The sequence below is a fragment of the Papaver somniferum genome, chromosome 10 (assembly GCF_003573695.1).
Source record: "Papaver somniferum cultivar HN1 chromosome 10, ASM357369v1, whole genome shotgun sequence".
In the NCBI taxonomy this organism is placed as follows: Eukaryota; Viridiplantae; Streptophyta; class Magnoliopsida; order Ranunculales; family Papaveraceae; genus Papaver; species Papaver somniferum.
The window spans coordinates 2,505,836-2,527,586 of NC_039367.1; the positions used below are offsets into that span (position 1 = coordinate 2,505,836).

The 21,751-nt window shown below is 37.6% G+C and overlaps 2 protein-coding genes and 1 non-coding gene across 3 annotated transcripts; 1 reads left to right on the forward strand and 2 right to left on the reverse strand.

Annotated features, from left to right (window-relative positions):
* The first annotated feature begins 1,348 nt into the window (after window positions 1-1,348).
* Window positions 1,349-8,377, forward strand: LOC113318541 (senescence-specific cysteine protease SAG39-like). The gene is made up of 3 exons (XM_026566709.1): window positions 1,349-1,578; window positions 4,670-5,006; window positions 8,054-8,377. The coding sequence occupies exons 1-3, from the start codon at window positions 1,349-1,351 to the stop codon at window positions 8,375-8,377; spliced, it is 891 nt and encodes a 296-aa protein (XP_026422494.1).
* A 185-nt stretch (window positions 8,378-8,562) lies between these two features.
* Window positions 8,563-8,644, reverse strand: TRNAS-AGA. The gene has a single exon. It is a non-coding gene; the product is annotated as a tRNA-Ser (tRNA).
* Window positions 8,645-11,743: 3,099 nt separating this feature from the next.
* Window positions 11,744-12,688, reverse strand: LOC113318543 (F-box protein At3g07870-like). The gene has a single exon (XM_026566711.1). It carries the CDS (start codon window positions 12,686-12,688, stop codon window positions 11,744-11,746), a length of 945 nt encoding a protein of 314 aa, XP_026422496.1.
* Window positions 12,689-21,751: the final 9,063 nt, after the last annotated feature.

A 21,751-nucleotide genomic window follows, 5' to 3' on the forward strand; every position in this document is an offset into this window, starting at 1 on the left:
GGACGTTCTAAAAGTAGAACGCGACTGCAGAAAGATGAGTGTGATTCGTGCCACGACTTTGGTCATTGGGCTAAGGATTGTACCAAGCGTAAGGCAAGAGAAGGAGATAATAGTAATACCGAGGTGAACATTGCTAAAGGTAATGAAGGATCAGATGATGCTTCTGATTTCTCGCTAACTGTGACACCATCATCTTGTACTATTACAGATGGTACATGGGTATTAGATACTGGAGCACCGTATCATATATGTCCATATCGGGACTGGTTCTCAAGTTTTGAAGAGCTTGATGGAGAAGTACGTATGAGAAACAATCATACCTGCAGGGTGACTGGGATTGGTAGTGTTCTTATCAAGATGCATGATGGTATGGTTGAGGTAAGATTTGTACCTGCCATAAAGAAGAATCTGATTTTACTCGGAACTTTGGAAGCTAAGGGCTATAAGATAGTCGCTGAAAATGGTGTTCTAAAGGTAATCTCTGGACCTATGGTAATCATGAAGGCCACACGTCATCATAACTTATACTACTTGATTGGGAGTACAACAACACGGGATGTGTCTATTTCTGAACACATCGAGAGTGCATCTACCGAGAAGAAAAAGCTATGGCACATGAGACTTGCACATCCAGGTGAGAAGTCGTTTCATAGGTTGATTTGAAAGGTGCTATTTCCTGCAAGTTAGCATTTTGTGAACATTGTGTTAAGGGCAAAAAAACAAGTACAAGCTTTGGCACAGCTATCCATAATACTAGTGGAGTTCTTGACTATGTTCACTCAGATGTTTGGGGTATTTCCAAGAATGCATCATTGGGAGGGAAAAATTGGTTTGTGTCGTTCATTGATGATTATTCTAGACGCGTATGGGTGTACACCATGAGGCATAAGGATGAAGTCCTAGAAATCTTTGTGAGGTGGAAAAAGGCAACTGAGACTCAAACTGTCAGAAAGATCAAAGTACTACGTTCGGAAAATGATGGAGAGTACAAGAGTGATCCATTCCTGCAAGTATGTCAGGATGAGGGGATAAAGAGGCACTTCACAGTTAAGAAGACACCGCAACAGAATGGGGTAGCTGAACGCATGAATCGTACTTTGCTGAAGAAGGTACGATGTATGTTATCTAATGCTGGATTAGGTAAGGCGTTTTGGGATGAGGCAGTTAAGTATGCGTGCTTCCTCATTAATAGGTTGCCATCAGCTGCATTAGAAGATAAAAATCCTGTGGAGAAATGGCTTGGTAAACCAGCTTATGATTATGACTCAATTCCTTTGGTTGTCCTGCGTGGTATCATGTTAGTGAAAACAAGCTTGATAGCCGTGCCGTGAAAGGAATCTTCGTGGGTATGAAGAATGGAGTAAAAGGGTTCAATATTTGGAATCCAGTTGAGAAGAAGATAGTTATGAGTAGAGATGTCACATTTGATGAGATGTCTATGGTAAATTATTGGGGTTATCGGCAGGTGGAGAACAGAAGCACCAGTACTAGTGAGCCTTTGCAGCAGGTGGAGATTGATGAAACTCCACCAATTCCAGTTAAGTCTGTATCTGTTGAGAATACTTCTGAAGACATTGGGTTCGCAAGAGAAGTATCTACTGAAGTTCCAAATGATAGTGACGCTGTTGAGGAAGAGGAACAAGAGTCAGTAGAACATACAGAAGCTACGGTCACGGAAACCATAGCAACCAGCAAACCAAGAAGATCAACCAGGAAGCCTGGTTGGATGAAGGATTACATTACTTATGCATTACCAGTTGTTGAAGATGGTACTCCTACTTCATATTTAGAAGTTGTACGTAGTGCAGAGTGTAAATAATTGGAAGGTGCAATGCAGGACGAGATGGAGTCTCTTTACAAGAATGCCACATGGATTCTTATGAAGCTTCCGAACGGTAAGAAGACCATAGGGTGCAAGTGGGTACATGCTAAGAAAGAAGGATCTTCGGTGAATCAAGTTCGCTACAAGGAAAGGTTAGTTTCAAAAGGTTATGCCCAAAGAGAAGGGATTGACTACAATGAGGTGTTCTCTCCGGTGGTAAAACACTCATCAATCCGTATTTTTTTGGCCTTGGTAGCACAATATGATTTAGACCTAGTTCAGCTAGATGTTAAGACGGCGTTCTTACATGGGGATCTAAAAGATGAGATCTATATGACTCAGCCGAGTGGGTTCAAGGTTGCTGGAAAAGAATATTGTGTATGTAAACTGAAGAGATCGTTGTACGGGCTAAAACAGTCTCCAAGACAATGGTACAAGCGATTTGACCAGTTTATGATAGGCCAAACATACACAAGAAGTCACTATGACCATTGTGTATAATTTAAGAAGATACGTGATGGGTCATTCATATATTTGCTCTTGTATATCGATGATATGCTGATTGCATCGAATAACAAGAAAGAGATTGATAATTTGAAGAACAAGTTGTCATCTGAGTTTGAGATGAAAGATCTGGGAGAAGCTAAGAAGATTCTTGTCATGGAGATTCAACGTGACAAAGAGAAGGGTAAAGTTTGTTTGTCTCAAAAGGCATATTTGAAGAAAGTGTTGCAGAAGTTTGGTGTCTACGAAGGAACTAAATCTGTAAGTACTCCCCTTGCTGCTCATTTTAAGTTGAATGCTCGTATATCTCCCACTACTGAACAAGATCAAAAGTATATGGCCCAAGTTCCATATGATGAAGTTGTTGGTAGCTTGATGTATACGATGGTATGCACAAGGCCGGACATTTCACATGCAGTTAGTATGGTCAGCCGTTATATGCATTGTCCTGGTAAGGGACATTGACATGCTGTGAAATAGATTTTGAGGTATCTTTATGGTACGATTAATGTTGCCTTGGAGTTTGTGAAGTATAGAAGTAACAATCAGTTGTGTGTTGGGTATGTGGATTCTGACTATGCTGGTGATTTGGACAAAAGACGTTCAACTACAGGGTATGTATTTACCGTAGCAGGTGCACTAGTAAGTTGGAGATCAATCTTGCACTCTACTGTGGCGCTTTCAACTACGGAGGCGGAGTATATGGCAGTGACCGAGGAATTTAAGGAGGCTATATGGTTACAAGGTTTTCTAGATGACTTAGGAGTTGTGCAAGACCAACTGCCTGTGCATTGAGATAGTCTAAGTGCAATTTATTTGGCTAAGAATCAAGTGCGTCATGCTAGAACCAAACATATAGACGTACGATTTCACTTTGTGAGAGAAATTCTTGAAGAAGAAGACATTCTACTTGTGAAGATCAATACCAAAGACAATCCAGTTGATATGTTGACTAAAGTAGTATCTGGGATCAAGTTTCGACATTGTTTGAAATTGATCCACATCCTTCCAGTTTGGTGAAAGTCCCTATTTGGGGTAAAGGTTCTTATGAACCTGGTGGAGGTCTTCTATCAAGGCCATTTAAGAGAACTACGGTTGGGTTTGATTCCTATTGAGGATACGTAGGCAGCCATTGATGGTTCAATCGACGTTGGAAGATGGAGGTGATTTTGTCTATTGATCGTCTCATGCATGAATGCATGATCCGAGGTGGAGAATTGTTGATAGGTTGGTCAAGGACTAGATTAGGAAATCTAGCTGGTTAAGGAAACCAAGTACTTGTGTCCTAAGTATAGAAGCTTAAGAGGTTTGTTCTTAGAGCTAAGATTAGGTAACCCAATACGTGTAGGAAAGTATTCCTTGTTAAGAAATGTGTCCACTCCTATTGATGTGTATAAATAGCCATTGAGAGAACTAGAGAAAACACACCAGAACTAAGTAAGAGTTCTCTTCTTCTCGTCTAAAGGCTTTGTATATTCCAACCTATACGGTGATATATTAAATTGCTTATTCCTTCCCGAGGATTAAACCTTGTTAAATACTTGTTCTTCTTGTGTATGTGATTGTGTTCTTGGCGATATTGAGATACCTCGTAGTAATGCATACCTAACGCTTCCGCAGGCTTTGGCGCAACAGCGCCACCAGAGGCCCTCGAAAATCCAGTGAACTGGCCTTACACGCCCCAACATCATGTCTCCACGGTGTTAATCAAAAGAGAAATCTGATCTTATTTTGTATTTTTATCAATAACCTGGTGCTTTGGAAATATTAATGGTGATGAATAAAAAGAAGAAGATGGAATGGCTTTCCGTTTTAGTATTTTGCCTTTTGTCTCACGTCGCTTAAGCTTCAAGAAATAAAAGTAAAATAAATCAGCTATATAATTGGCCAGTTTGTAAGAGAAATAAAGGAAACAATATGACTCAAAATCTCAGTAAGTCAGTGAAAACTTGTTCATAGGGATATCTCCTCCAATTAGGTAGCCAACAACAGTGACTGCATCTTGGAGAGCAGGCAACAGTGACTGCATCTCCTCCAATTATGTGTTTTTTGAGTTTAGCAAACAGGTCTATTTCTGGCGATATCCGAGTTGCAGTAGGTATGATACAAAACATAAGCTTGTTGGTCTGGTGTTCAAATTCTGACACATGCGCAGTTGTATAAGTTGCGCAAGTGTGCAGTCCTTATACTGGTGTAACAGCTCTTATCAGACAAATGATAATGAACAGTGTATTAATGCATGATCACAGTAATGCAGATTGAAAACATATCTTCTGTCAAAACCTACTTCTCATAAATAAGGGCATAATTAACATGACAATAAGTTGACGCACATTCATGTAGGACACTCCCCTGTGCATATATATCATTAACAAAAGCAACAGGATGTTGTTGGGCATTCTCTGCAGTGGCAGCCATGGAAAGAATAACACAACTGGCAACTGGTAAGCTAACCTCTCTATCTGAACAAGAGTTAGTAGAGTGTGATACTAAAGGTGAAGATCAAGGCTGCGAGGGTGGTCTAACGGATGACGCCTTCGAATTCATACAAGAAAACCGAGGTTTAACCACAGAAGCTAACTACCCGTACAACGGAGTCGATAAAAGCTGCAACACTAAGAAAGCAAACACCGATGCTGCCTCAATCAATGGTTGCGAAGATGTGCCAGCCAACAACGAGGCATCTCTACTGGTTTTTTAGGTTTGAAGTAATGCGGTTCTTGGAGATTGGTTTTTTACAATTACTAGAAAATTGGTGGTTGTCTTTTGATTTTGCAGGTTCACCAAGTTCTATCTTTTGGATGAAACTTAAAGCCTTAAAAGAGGAGCTAAAAAGATGGAACAAGGAAGTTTTCAAGCATACAAACACAAGGCTAAGTAATATCTTGACAGAAATACAATCTCTTGATAGTATTGCTGAAGACAACAGACTCTCTGTGGAGGAATCCAATTATATGTTGTCTTTAAAGGCGGAATTTGAGAAAACTACACACATGGAGGAGGTTTCTTGGAAGATTAAATCAAAAACACAATGGCTACAAGAAGGCGACAGAAATACTTCTTTCTTCATGAGCAAAGCTTCAGCAAGAAGGAGACATAATAGAATCAAACAACTCTACAATAATGGTGTGTTGGTTGATGACAGGAAGCTACTACAAGAGCATATTGTGGAGTATTATAGCTCTTTATTCACTGAAGAGGAGGTAATTATACCCGAACTTGAAAATATTACTTTTGATAAGACAAATTCACAAGAGAGTGATATTTTAGAAGCTAACTTCACTGAAGAAGAAGTAATAAATGCTATTCAAGAGTTGGGAAACGATAAAGCACCAGGCCCTCATGGTTTCCCAATCATATTTTTTAGTAAATGTTGGAGTTTTCTAAAGGTTGATATGATGAACACTATAAATGAGTTTTGTTCTACAGGGAAAATTTTTAGCAAGCACAACTCAACTTTTATCACTCTGGTTCCAAAGAAAGACTACATTGAGACAATCAAGGATTGCAGGCCTATTTGTCTCTTGACTAGTGTTTACAAAATAATTTCCAAAGTGTTAGCTTCAAGACTCAAGTTGGTAATGGACAAACTTATCTCACCAGTTCAATGTGCTTACATAGAAGGAAGACAAATCATAGATGGTACACTGATTTCCAATGAGCTTGTAGATTCTAGACTTCGTTCAGGCAAGGCTGGGATAATTTATAAAATTCATTTAGAAAAGGCCTTTGATAGGATAAATTGGAGATACCTGGAATTTATTCTTCATAAAATGGGTTTTGGAAGAAAAATGTTTGAGTGGCTGAGATTTTGCTATTCTACTGCTTCTTTTTTAGTCTTAATCAATGGTTCTTCTTTTGGCTACTTCACTAGTTCAACGGGTGTTCGACAGGGTTGTCCAGTCTCTCCTCTTCTTTTTAATGTTGTCATGGAGGGTTTCTCAAGATACATGGATAGAGGTTCACAATTAAGCATCTTCAGTGGCTTCTCGGTAACTTCTTCCAGTATTACAGTAAATCACTTGCATTATGCTGATGACACTATTTTCTTCATAGATCATAGTAAAGAGGAACTTCTTAATCTTTTCTCATCTCTAAGGTGTTTTGAATTTATTGGAGTCCTTAAGGTTAACACTTCAAAAACAAGGCTCATTCCAATTGGTAATGTGCCTGAGTTATCTACTTGGGCTATGGAATTGGGGTGTGCAACTGATAATCTTCCTTTCCTATATCTTGGCATGCCCCTTGGATCTAAGGTAAATTCTAAGATTATATGGGATCCCATAATTGAAAAATTTGAGGAGAGATTTTCAATTTGGAGGCAAATTTCTTTATCTAAAGAAGGTAAGCTAGCCCTTCTTAAATGTATCCTAAGTTCTCTGCCTATATACTATGTTTCTCTATTCAAGGCCCCTGTTGCTGTTATAAAAATTCTAGAGCAGAAGATGAGGAATTTCTTATGGGATCATGGTGCTGGTTCAAAAATTTCTCACTTTATAAATTGGAGTTTAGTCTGTGCTACTAAAGAAAAAGGTGGGCTTGGTGTTTGTAATTTGAGATTGATGAATATCGCAATGCTTGCTAAATGGTGCTGGAGATTTGGTCAAGAAAAAAATAGGTTGTGGAATAGGATTATTCGTGACAAATATGGTGATGAGTTCTCTAACTGGGTTCCTCAGAAGATAAACTCTTCATACGGAGTTTCTTGTTGGAAATCAGTTGTGGAGACTGCTAGTCTGGTAAGTCTTTACTCACTGCTTAAAATTCATTCAGGTAGTGATATTTCTTTCTGGAATGATGTTTGGTATGGAAACACAACGCTGGCTACAGCTTTCCCTTCTCTTTTTAAGATTTCTGGCAATAAGAATCACAAGCTTGCAGAAGTGATCTCCGCAGATAGAAACTGGAATTTCAACTTTAAACGTAACTTCACAGAATCTGAGGTAAATCTTTACGCTGATCTGTTTCTTAGGATTGGTGATAATCCACCGGTTTTGGATGGCTTACAAGATACCAGAAGATGGGCCCTTGATAGTTCTGGCTTTTTTAGAGTCAAAACCCTATATGCTAAATTGGTAGAAGACTGTGGCATCACAGATTTTCCTTATCAATTTGTTTGGAAGAATGCAGTTCCACCGAAGATTAATTTTCTGGTTTGGTGTATTCTTCATGGGAAGATGAATACAATAGATATGTTACAAGCTAAAGGGGTAGACCTCCATAACTCCTGTATCCTTTGTGGAGATGACACAGAATCTCACGATCATATTTTCCTTCACTGCAAAATAGCGCATAAGCTATGGTCTGCGGCACTTCGTAGTAGTTACTGGTCCGGGGTTATTCCTAGAAGTATTAATATGTTAGCAATCGGGTGGCATCATGGAAGTTTTACAGATGCAGGGAACTTTGCTTGGAGCTTAATTCCACCTGCAGTTTTCTTCGCAATTTGGACAGAGAGGAATATGAGAACTTTTGAGCAAAATTATACTTTTAAAACAGACTCAGACTTAGAGATGGAAGTTAAAGCTTTAATCCTTTAATCCTTTCTTGGGCAATGGCAGCTGGAAGAAGACTTCACATAAATTTTGCTTCTACTGTAATGGCTAATTGGGAAAACATTTTTGTTTAACCTTGTATCTCTTTTCTTATTTTTTTCACTCTACTTCTCGTAGAACTATGTACATTCTTTTGTCTCAATAAAACTTCTATTCTTATAAAAAAAAAAAGGCATCTCTACTGAAGGCCGTTTCAAAGCAACCTGTTTCAGTTGCCATTGATGCCAGTGGCCAGGAATTTCAGTTTTACTCAAGCGGGATATTCACAGGAACTTGTGGGACCGAATTAGACCATGGTGTTACTGCAGTAGGGTACGAGACTGATAGTGATGGAACTAAGTATTGGCTCGTGAAGAATTCATGGGGAACTTCATGGGGTGAGGAAGGATACATAAGGATGCAAAGAGATGTTGATGTTAATGAAGGTCTATGCGGTATTGCTAATAAGTTACATTATTGTAACATCTGCATTATCTTATGCATGTTTGCCTTCTAATGTAACACTACCTAAACTGGAACACAAGATTGTTAACAGTACCTTATGCATGACTGTTCAAATAATGAAGGGAATGATATAGCAATATGTTGAATTCATTGACAAAATTCAATAAGCTATTTCTTCAGTAAATTGAAAATGGATAGCAGGATACAAAAAAATGAAAATGGATAGCAAGAAAATAACGTAGTGGGTAGGATTCGAACCTGCGCGGGCAAAGCCCACATGATTTCTAGTCATGCCGGATAACCACTCCGGCACGACCACATTGTTGTGCACTTCAGAACACATAATTTTGGTAAACAAGAAAACAGCTTAATTCAAAATATCTAATGACAAAAAAAACCCTGCTTTCTGTGCCCAAATCAATAACTGAATAACTTGACAGGGGATTTTATCATCAAGCACACCCTTTTGGGGAACCAATTACAGAAAGATACAGATGAGAAAGAGAGAAAGAATCAGCACGTTCATGCGATTAATAACATCAGACATGGTCCAAAGTACTTTAAGCAGAAAATCTATTTAAGTGTACATGATCACGCATGCACGAGGAAGTGAATACTGCAGATTGAAAACATATCTTCAAACCTACTTCTCATAAACAAGGGCATAATTAACATGACAATAAGTTAACGCACATTACTAAATAAATTAGAGGCAGCAGCAAAGACATTCTCCTGCTTTGCTCCTTTTTCTCTACCTGATCCATTGCTCCAATGTGTCACTCCCTTCGCCTTCATCCACAGCATGTGTCCCATTCTTCAATTCCACAGTTTTTAATTGCCCCAGCTAATGCTAATTCACAGAATTTCTCCCTTTCTTCAGGTCCATATACTTTGGGTTTTATTTTAGAGAACTTTTCCACATAAATTGACCATCCACCAACATCTGTGCACACTTCCTCCTCGGTATGACCCTTACCCTTTTTTGTAGCTCTCTTTGTGGCCTGGGAAAAACATTCGGTTTCATTCGGGCATTTGTGAAATTCCATCTTACTGGCCTGGGTTCCAATCGGACATTTACGACATTCCATTCTCAATGCGTCTGGAAACAGAAGAGAACGAGCTAGAAGACTTAGTAATAAAACCGCAGGAACTATTTCAGCGCATTAATAGGAGTTGGGAACATGTAAGGACATGATATAGAACTAGGGTCACTTTTTAGATTTATGACGAGTTGGGAACATGTAAGGACATGATAGAAAATAAAATCTAGTGCTTGCAAACAATAATGCATGCATGCTGTGTGTAAATTTAAAAAGGGTGAATTCCAGCAAGCACTACTGGATCATGCATAGAGAGGTAGATATGCATGTGGCATAAGAGATCATTCTGATGATTATCGAACAACAATCCGAAACCCTAGAACACAACAGAAACTTGAAAAAAAGTTAAGAGGAAATACATAATTGGAATTTCTTACTTGCAGGATCCATACATACCTGATACGGGCGGAAGATCAGCGCATGTCGTGTGGTGTCTGGTGCCCTCCCAGCTGCGGCCCTTGAAATTCCGGAGGACTTGCCATGCACGCCCCAGCATCATGTTTGCAAGGTGTTAATCAAAAGAGAAATCTGATCTTATTTTGTATTTATCAGCAATCGGGTGCTTCGGAAATAATGCTGATGAGAGAAAAAAGAGGGAACGGCTTTCGACAGATGTGGAGATGTATGTATATTGGGGTTGTAATGTTGGATTTTAGTATTTTGGCTTTTCCCCCACGTTGATTTAAGCTGCAAGACATTGTGAATGGACCTATAAAAGCTGAATTGTGAGACTTAAGAGAAGCCTTGACAACTGCATCGATTGAAGGCGCCAACTTACTGGCTGGCTAAGGTGCGAGAAGTGCGAGAAATCTCCATTGGTTTCTACAGCCGTACTTGTGCAAGTATATCTGTCTGTATACTTGTGTAATTTGGTTTCCTGCAGTCTTGTCAGTTTATCACAATATTCGACGCGTTTCTAGTGTACTTCAAAGACTCCATGGATCAGTGCCCCAAGTCCCCTCACTACCATTAGTGGCAAAAACAAACATTAATCCTTGGCTTTACTGAATTCGACATAGAAAGTACAGTTCTGACATACAAAATCTTAACCTTTGTATTGCCAGGTGCTTACTAACACATCAAGGGAAATAATCAGAAAAAAAAATTCACTCATTTTGTTTGCTCAGCAAGGAGCAACCTAACAACTGCTGTCGCGTTGAGGTGACCATTTAAAATGCAGCAGGTAAAATCAAAGTAGCTCAATGATTCAATTGGAGAGTAGGGAACTCGAGAGATTAGCAGGACTTCTGGAGCGCTCACAGCATTGAAGAAGGCACAGTAGTTGAAGAAAAATGTGTCACCTTGAAGTGGGCGATGTAAATCTCAAGGAACAGGTTATGCAGAGTTTAGCATGTCATCATCCCCTACACCAAAAACAAAAAAGAAGCAATTTCAAAGACGATGTCACGAGTGAACGAACTATTTGGCTGCTGTGAAAGTTTATATTATCATTTCCTGTTTGGCTACTGTGAAAGTTTATCTTGTAATATCGTAAGGCATCCAAACATGTCGTACCTTAACCTTATAGCTAAGTTTACTTAGGTGCTCCAACTAAACAATAGTTCAGTTGAAAATCTTCGTTATAGTGATTTCTTCACTGAACATATTGCCTTTCAAAGACCTAAATATGTTCTTGTGTTCACGTGTGTGGGATTCCCTGAGAATTCTACTGAATGGTGTCAGGTCATGAGAAATTCTACCAAACTCGGAACAGTTAAGAAATTAAGATGGGCATATCTATGATACATTGATAAACACACCAAAGGAAGACAAAACCTTACTGCCAAAGTAAGTTATTTTGCTAGAACTCCATGGGCATTTGAATCTAAGGCCATCCATTTTGCACACAGTAACACAAAGTTCAATAGCAGTTGCACACTCAATTTTGATTGGAACCTCAAAAACCACACACTAAAGCTCAAGATCATACGTACGTAGCTCCAAGTTTTCAATGAATTTATCTGCGTATACATCTCAGAACCAATCTTTATGAACGAAAAAAATGCTACTAAAGTAAGCAGCGCACATCATACAACAAGATTAACTAAAGTAAACATATTGAATTCAATTCAGAAAGATCACTTGTTATACGTAGCTAGAGATCTCTTATCCTGTAAAGCTGCTTCTTAGGCTAATCATTGTAAAGCTTTCTATCTCCTCACCAGATCTTTCACGTTCACCGCATTCCGACACATCCGTGTCTACTTCTCCTAACACACTTATACTAACTAAGGTGTTCTAATGAAAAACTGGTTTAACATTAAACTGGCCAACTGGCCACAATTTAGAAGCATTATGGAAGATGAAGTTTTTGGATCCTAACGATATAAATTTGTTCTACCGGCACCACAGCATATAACCCCACCACTCTTCGTAAATGTGAATGGTTCGTATCCAACAAGATTAAACTGTTTAATCCAACTCATTCCATGATTCTCATTATTCTTCTTTAGCACCCATACGTCAAATGAGCAAGAAGACAAACCGTAGATAGGATAAGTAGCACATAAAAAATCACCCAAAACCCCTAAATGTAAACTGTAGTAGTAGAACAAAAAAGGTGGTGAAGGAACTTGGCTGAACCTTTCATCGGCCAGATTGAAGGCAGCAATGGATGATTGCCCTGGGAGGAACCAATAAACAGCTCCATCAACAAACACGCCGGGTAATCGATTACGTCCAAAAGGATAGTCTATTTGTCCAACATCTCTCCATCCGTTGCCACTTCCAAAAGTGTAAACCTCAACCTGCACATGTTTGTCAGCTAACTCATACATCCTGATAACCTTGTACACATTAGTTGAAGGAATGCAGCCAAATCCACACATCACTTGTACTTTTATCTCGATTCTAGGAAGCATAACATATTCTCTAGTAATGGGATTTAAGATAAAAGAAGGTTGAAAGTACTTCCAGTCATCACCATATGCTGCATCGAAACAAACTAAGCCATTGCAAAAAGCGACAGCATAATAACCTGAAATTATCGCAGGAGTTCTAAAATTGTCCCTTGCTGTTCTAATGCAGGTGCCAGAAATCTCATCGTACATGGTATAATGCATTGTATTAGTCGTGAAAATAAACCCCAACTTACCGGAATCATCAATATTAAGACGATTTAAGTGAAGCTGAGAAAAGGATCGATGAGAAACAAGATCTTTCCATGATTTGGATACCAGTTTGCACTCTAAAACCGACTCAGCTAGTAAACGAGATAATATATCTGAGATGATTTCTAATAGAAGATCATCTAGCTTACCCATTGAAATCCTAGCTGGGTGAGGAGGGTTTGTTTGTAGACTGGATCGACAAAAAAATGAAATGGTTCTTATTCTTATCCTTGGTTTTGGAAACAAGTGTCCACACTAGTTTACCGGAAATGATTAGGTCCCGCCGGCTAAATCCCGCGGGCCATACCGATTTTTGGTTTTGTGGGAGAGAGGGATGGGACCCACACTTAACCCACCCTCTATAAACCGCCGAGCCATAAGGGAGATCCCCTTTTTCCCTTGTTGGGACACACCGCGGGACCAGCCCGCGATGAGTGTATCATTACTCCTAGTTTACATATCACCAGAAGCTAACGGGTTGTGGACCGTTAGATCATCTTATCTTATAGTAGTATTATAATAAAGAAAAAGACCCATTTAGGGCAATTCCTATGACGTTCTAACATACAAGATTTTTGTCAAGCCGATAGTCAAATATGGTTTTACACTATGAAAAAGCAGTGAGGGGAGGTGATGAAACGTGCGGATCAAAACAATTCGCCAGCGGGTGATAAAAATATGCGATAGACGATGATGACCCGCAAGTGGATTTAGAATCTCCGATGGGTAAAATCCTAATGGCTCTATTCTCAACGGATACAACTTTCAAAAGTTATAAAATCTCTCATTTGAATTTATTTTCACTCACACTACTCCACTCCACTATCTTCTTTCTATTCTTCTTAACAAAATCTTGCTACAAAATGAAAAATCTAGTAAGAGACACGGTCAAAAGTTGAGGTATAAAAGAGATCGAAAACATGAAAAAATATTGAGGCCTCCCACAGATGTAGATTTTAATCAGAATCATGAAGCAGAGTTTGCTTCGCCGAGCGTCGTTGCTGCTCCAGCATTAGTTTAAGGTCATGTATCGGGCCATCAAGAGCAGCCTGAGAATTATTATAAAATGAGTGGTGGATTTAAAGAATTAAATGTTATTTATTCTCGTCTACCCGTTGCAGTCCGAACAAGAGTTGATAGATATCCCTTGCATGCGTTTTATATTGTGAAGCCCAGAAAACTCAACAAAATTACGAACATATTGGTAAAAAGGTGGTGGCCAACCACGCACACGTTCCGTTTCATATTTTTTGAAATTGGTAAGTCTGTTTAACTAAAATTAAATTTTTTTATACAATTATTAAATAATCCAAAACAATTTATATAATCGATATTATTCGTGTAAATAGGAATTATGCCCTTGATTTGTATTTCATTTGTGGGATTCCAAGTGTGGTGGGGGAGCCACTGCCATTCAACCAAAACGAATAGATGTCAAATGATTAATGGAGGAATGTTCTTCCTTTTTTATTAGAATCACAAGTACGTGGAGATCATAAATATTTGAAAGGAGGTGAATTACATTGTTCTGTGTTGAAGCGTTTCCTTTTATACGAAAATGAAGTTGAATATCCTGAACTCGAAATCGTGTTTGTCTTATGGTTAATGGGTCAAAAGTTCTTTCCAAACTCGACTACTGTTTCTCATATTGGTTGACTTGAAGTGTCAAAAGATCTCGAAAAAACACCATATTATGATTGGGGGTCTGCAATTTTTGGAAAAATGTAACTGTGGGCAGGATCAAGTGTCCATAGGTATACCTAACTTCAGTGGTTTTCGGGGATTCATAGAAGTAAAGGTATAAATTATTACTTTTAAATTTAAAGAATTTTTATGAACAAAACAAACGGACACGATTACAAAATACTAAATTATAGATTAATTTGCAGTGTTGGTGGTATACCTACTTCCGTATTTGTAAACCAATACTTAAAGAAAATGTACACGTAGACTTCCAATACTTGATATGCATGGACTACACGAATAATTGGGCGAAGGACACTGGTTGTGACGGCTCAGCTTCCAGTTTTGTTCAGAGAAATCCGTCAAAAGAGAACAGAAACATCATATGGTGTCAAAATTGAACAAAACCAAATCAAAACATATCTCTTAGAAAGTTAGATTATAGTTACGTGCTAAACTAATATTAAATATTTTCTAATGAGAGATTTCATAATTACAGGTTAGATATTAGTTGGAAATAGGAAAACCAAAATTAAGTACTTATTGCGTATCTTGATTTGGTTTTGGAATTTCCTTGTTGTACAAACAACCTTGGTCTATAAATAGTTGAGTTTTCATTTCTTGCAAACTATTATACGAGCCAGGCGAACTTCATTCGTGTTGTTTTTGGTGGAGCCGTCTATCCGGAAAGGAAAATACCCAATTTAGGCGAAACCTATAACGACCGCTCGTTTAAAGACTTTTATGGAATAAAGAAGCTCTACGAGTATCGTTGGTGGGAAAATAGACAACTGCATTTTTATTTTATTTTTTGATTATTGATTTGATCGACTAACGGTTGTTGAAACTTTGATTGCACCTAGTTTGATTATTCTTGAGAGCCTTCTCTTCTAACATAAGGGTCACTCAAACTAGATCAAAGTATTGACGGGATCTTTAGAACTGTTGTTAAATTTAAATACAACTTGTGATCATCCATTGTTAACAGACTTCGTTCTATGTGTGATCGATCATAAGTGAATTCAAGTTTGTGTTGTGTATTTGAAGACAAGAAGATTTTTCGTATTGGTTTTCGTATCTCGTGATTTGTATACACATATTGATCAGCTTGGATCCTAGTTAGATTAGATTTCTCTAATCATATAGTCATTTAGATGGGCAACTATCATTTGGTGGTATTCTTCAATATTTAAATCTGATAGTTGTGAATTCGAATATAAGTTATTGATGATCTCACCCGACAAAGAATCTTACTTTGTTTCAACGAATATTTTTCTAAAAGATTATTGGAGTATTTTCCAAAAATCCTTGTTCCTTTACTGTTTGGAAAACAGTGATCGAATTTTATATAGTAGTAAGAAGGTTGTCGTTCACTCGGACTTGATGAGATTGATTTTAAGAATTAATAAACTAAAATAAAAGGAAAAAGATTTACAAAATATTTTCACGGGATGAAGAGAGTTACTGGGACTATGATTTCATCGAATTCATAACATAGGGTTCAATTTATTTATTCTCAACAATTGAAGCTCAATAAATAAAATTAACATGGACTCTGATTTTTCCAAGGTAGATTCTCAAAAGATTAGTTGTAAATCCTAAACATGATGTATCAAAACATTAAGCTAAGCATACTTCATCAAATTAAATGACAACCAATTAATTCAAATCATATTTCAATTGAAATTAATGCAAAACTCTAAAAAAAGAATCAAATAATTTTACCCATGTATGAAATTCGTCTTCCTCCGTCGTCCCAGTGATGGGTTCTAGCTCTGCATGGTGAAAACACACTCAAAATAATTTTTCATTGCTCAACAAGGTGTTTACAAATGATGGAAAAGGTGAGAAATAATTAAAATCGGGTCTATAACAATTATATTTGTTACATACCAAACAGTTACAGAGAACGATAAATATGAAGTGTCGATGGCACTGTAGCAATATGACTGTCTTCTATGGTATAATATTCTTCGTGTTCTTCTTCACCAGCAGAACTGGTTCATCTCTGCAACTTCATTTTTCTCCATACTCAAACCTCTGTTCGCTCCCCTATCACTCCATATCCGCTGTATTACTCCACTACACCTTATATACTCCTTCAGACACCAAAATCATGCATCATAACTCCATATATTCTTCCATTACTTGATAATATTCTTCACTGCGAGTCACGGATTTTCTTCCCTGATTTATCTCCCACGCGTTACTCCTTAGCTCTCATGCTACAAACACGTTCCAAAAGTCTCCAAAACCCCAGATTCCACACGCAAACCTCCAATTATAGCACATACTTCCCGGAAATAAACCCGAGAAGATATATCCTCCCTGTTTTGCTCAAATATGATTCTCCAACTCAATTCTTTCGAATTTGATGCAATTACCTGTCCTGTTTATCTGCAACAAGACCAATCCACCTGATTGTAGCGTCTAAATCTCATTAAAAGTCGTCCAAAACAAAAACAACAATATCAGGTTCTCAAAACACGTAATTTCCTGATTTACTCAATCGAAATCTCCAACCAATTCTAATCCAAATCGTTGAGCATACCATGCCTTTTATGACTCAACTGGCCCATACAAGTCTGAATCCCTGAAAATCTCCAAGTAAATCTCTGCCCAATCTTTCCCAGAAAACCCGAGAAAACTAGCCTCTCATGTTTTGTTCAAACCCGTTGTTACAGCCCAAATTGATTGAATCGAATCATCATAGCATCCCTGTTTAGCATAAACAGACCCATCACAACTGATTCCAGCGATTGAATCAACCTAGAGATTTCCCAAAACTCAGACCCTAATATCTACCGTGAAATGCCAAACTTCCCGCCAAAATTTCACATTCAAATCAAGAAGATGAAGTCCCCCTAACAACTGATGGGCTTGCGAATAGCAGATAGCATGTGGGTGCCCTTATCCAGTTAAGGTGCCCCTTAACAGTGAGGTGCCCCTTATCCAAGACGGGGGTGCTTTTAGTGATTTCTCCAGGGTGAGAAAATTCCACTTTTCAAGCTAAATTCTCCGCACAGGTGTATTTCTCCAAAAACACCTACAAAGACATAAAATACCATAATAAATACAAAATCGAGCACTAACAATACAGAAAATTGAGGACAACTTAAACACAAAAATGTGTCTATCAAATACCCCCAAATTTATTATTTTCTAGTCCTCGAGCAAATCTAATCTAGAAAAATAAAATTCTAATGGCCGAGTTATAGTCTCGGGAGGGTTTACCAGAGGCGTACCCACAAAACCTTTACTCCATATCCTAGCTATCTACGCAGAACCTTGGAAGGAACTAAAGAATCTCATTGGTTGGCATACTTATTGATTACAGGAGGAAGTACCCTGATGCGAAATTCCAATTTTTATACACGAGTTTGCACTCAAGACTAAAATTCATATATAAGTGACAGAGATCTACTCAGATAGTTGCACTATGGACATCAATATCCGGAATCAAACAAATCACGTGAATCGATAAAGAAGATGGAAATAGAGATAGATGGTTGCAAATGGACGTCAATACCAAGATGAATCCTATGACCTAATGGATTGAGATACTGTTCTTGACTAATATCAACACAACTGGAATATACAAGAGAACCAGCGGTTGATAATCCTAACTCTAGGTCAACACAACTGGCATATACAAGGGTTCCGGTGGTCGACTTTATTGAATTTATTCCGGTTGGTCTGATGGTCTGGTCTCAATTTATTTTTTTTTATTTTTTTTTCAAAGTAACTCAATCACTCTATTTCAACCCAGCAGACATCAACATAAAAATGTTGCAAAAACAAAAACAGAAGTAATAAGATGATTGCGAGATACGGTGAAACTACCATGTCATTTCTAACACCTGAGCTCTGTGCTTTTATGAATAGACTATTTTGATGTTTCCATCTAATCAGATTGGTTCCTAAACTCCTACAAACAAGATGCTTCCATCCACTTAGATTGGTTGGTGCTAACCTTAATAGGCATAAATTTCTAGGCCATGGAGTTTATTTATTTATATTGCAACTAAAAAGTTTCTCCCATACCCCCAAAATTAAATATAACATTGTCCTAAATGTTCTAAAAATGAAATTAAAAACATGAACAAGGAGAAACTGTTACCACTTGAAGAAAATAGTTAAGGAAATATATTACCGTGTTGCATGAGCATCGGTTACCTCCCAAGAAGTGCCAAGTTTAAAGTCTTCAGCCAGACTAAGAAAGGATTAGTCACCTTATAGAATCATAAAGTAATAGTCGGAATAACTGCGGATCACCAAAACCAAATAGGTCTATCAAAAGTAAAAGGAATCTGCAACATGCCAAGAAAATTAACAAATAAAGCACACCCTTGTCTATTTTCCTGTTTAAGATCACTACATCTAGCTGTGGTTCAGGTTCAGGTTCTATAACTGGGTCTAGATAAAATATTTTCATGGACTGCATTTCCTCGTAGCTAAGATCCGATTCTGGTATTAGAGTCTGGATAAACTCAAGTAAAAACTTAGAAGCACATAATAATAACCTAAATAACTGCGGATCCTTAAAGTCAATCAATTTTGACGCACACAATTGACCACGATGAAAGTGATGGTGAATCTTAAACAAATGTGTCAATCCTAATCTCCTAAAGTAATTAGGTTTAGTCTCAACAATAATAACTAACACACCTACAACTCATATGTTCTCACATTTGGTTAAAACATATTTGGTAGGAAAACAAAGTCAATCTTGGTATTATAGCCTGGGTTAACCACATCAACCATAGGATAGGTTTCTGACAACTGAGCTTCTTTATGGACATCATGAGGTTCGGAAAAACGTGTATGAAGATAATCTTGTAAAATTTTTGAGGCATATATGTCAAGTCCCAAGTGAGGGACCTTTATAAGAGTTAAATCACATGGAGAATGATAATCACCCCCAAACTTAGAGTTTTCAGTGTCTCTAGAAATACTAGTCACAACTTCCCTAATTTCAAGGTCATCAGATTCCTGAAAATGGTTAATTGATTTTTCTAAGTCCGGTTCATCCTCACTTATCTCTACAAGTTCATTTTCTTTGTCTAAGACTATTGTTTCTAAACCGCTAGACTCAAAATAAACCCGTTCATCTAAACCATCATTGGCTTCGTAAAAAGGAAATACTACATCATCTAAAATGGGGGTATTTCTAGTCAAATTCTCTTCCTTTTGAATAGGTGAATAATTTTTAAACTTATTTGGATTTTTACTAGAATTATCATTATAAAGCTCCATCGGAGTAACAAATTCCTGATCACTATGCCTACATATTTCAGATTCTTCATCAATATTATCCTCATCACAATCATCATTATAATAACATGAAAATGATCGAACCTCATCTAAACAAGTAGTGTTACCAATTCTAACCTCGTCATCCTGATTATAAAAATTGTCCTTATTTTCACATGTGATATTGTAAAGAATATATTGGCAGTCAAGAGTAATTCGAGCAACTCTTCCTTCCGTATCTAATTCAAACCTATGTGTTGACTCAGAAAACTCACGTGTTGACTCAGTTAACTTACATGTTGACTCAGCTAACTTCCTGAGGGTATCTTCTAATGAAGTTTCACTCATTGTTACATTTCTTTCGTCCACAACTAAGTGATTTGTGTCCGCTAACTTATGTGTCGACTCAAGTAACTTACGCGTTGACTCAAGTATCTTACGTGCCTCATCTAGAGGAGAGGAATTATAAGAATTTTTCTCGTATGACCAGTGGGAATGTGGATAGTAGTTGGGCTCACCATGGTATGGACCATAACCTTCAACGTCTTGGCGTTCTCAACCATTATTCACATTCTGGTCATAAAAAGAGTGATGTCCATATTGTTCAGTTGGATAATCATTGTATTGGCTATTGTTATTGTACCAGTTTGACATTCTCAACACAAAATAAACACACTGACAGGGGATTCGCGGGTGTTCAGGAAACCTTACCTCCCGTTCCAGACGGGGGATGAATCACTGAAGTCGACTCGGGCCACGACTCCTATGTCATGTACAAACCCGAGGGGCCGAGACAGTATTGTAACTGTCGTCCTTCCCTGCAGCAGTTTTATTTAAATCAATCCTTCCTTAGGGTTTTAAAAAAATAATGTCCAAAAGTCCCAAAAGTTCAAAAAGTGTCCAAAAAAAAATTACAAAAAAATAAATAAACCCTATTTACATTTTCTAAAAATAAAATATAATAAAATAATTGTATACAAAATCTTTCTCTTCACTCCGTTTGGATTCCTCTTTTGTTTCTTTCTTTGGCTTCGGTTTTCATTTCAGCACTTTCTCTCTTTTTCTTTAGCTCAGCTCGAAATCTGAAACCAAACAAGAAATACCAAAACGCGTAAAAAAGAACAAAAAATAATAAAAATAAAAATAAAACCTAAAAACAAATCTATACACAAGTCTGCATCGGCGATGCCAAAAATTGATCGAATTTTATATAGTGGTAAGAAGGTTGTCATTCACTCGGACTTGATGAGATTGATTTTAAGAATTAATAAACTAAAATAAAAGTAAAAATATTTACAAAATATTTCCATGGGATGAAGAGAGTTACTGGGACTAGGATTTCGTCGAATTCATAACATAGGGTTCAATTTATTTATTCTCAACAATTGAAACTCAATAAAAAAAATTAACATGGATTCTGATTTTGCCAAGGTAAATTCTCAAAAGATTAGTTGTAAATCCTAAGCATGATGTATCAAAACATTAAGCTAAGCATACTTCATCAAATTAAATCACAACCAATTAATTCAAATCATATTTCAATTAAAATTAATGCAAAAGTATAAAAAGGAATTAAATAATTTTACCCATGTATGAAATTTGTCTTCCTCTGTCGTCCTGGTGATGGGTTCTAGCTCCGCACGGTGAAAACATACTCAAAGGAATTTTTCAATGCTCAAAAAGGTGTTTACAAATGATGGAAAAGGTGAGAATTAATTAAAACCGGGTTTGTAATAATTATATTTGTTACATACCAAACTGTTACAGGGAACGATAAATATGAAGTGTCGCTGGCACTGTAGCAATACGACTGTCTTCTATGGTCTAATATTCTTTGTGTTCTTCTTCACCAGCATACCTGGTTCATCTCTGCAACTTGATTTTTCTCCATACTCAACCCTTTGTTCGCTCCCCAGCCACTCCATATCCGCTCTATTACTCCACCACACCATATATACTCCTTCAGACACCAAAATCATGCGTCATAACTCAATATATTCTTCCATTACTCGGTAATATTCTTCACTGCCAGTCACGAATTTTCTTCCCTGATTTATCTCCCATGCCTTACTCCTTAGCTCTCATCCTACAAACACGTTCCAAAAGTCTCCAAAACCCCAGATTCCACACGAAAACCTCCAATTATAGCATATACTTCCCGGAAATAAACCCGAGAAGATATATCCTCCCTGTTTTGCTCAAATATGATTCTCCAACTCAATTCTTTCGAATTTGATGCGCAATTACCCGTCCTGTTTATCTGCAACAGGACCAACCAAC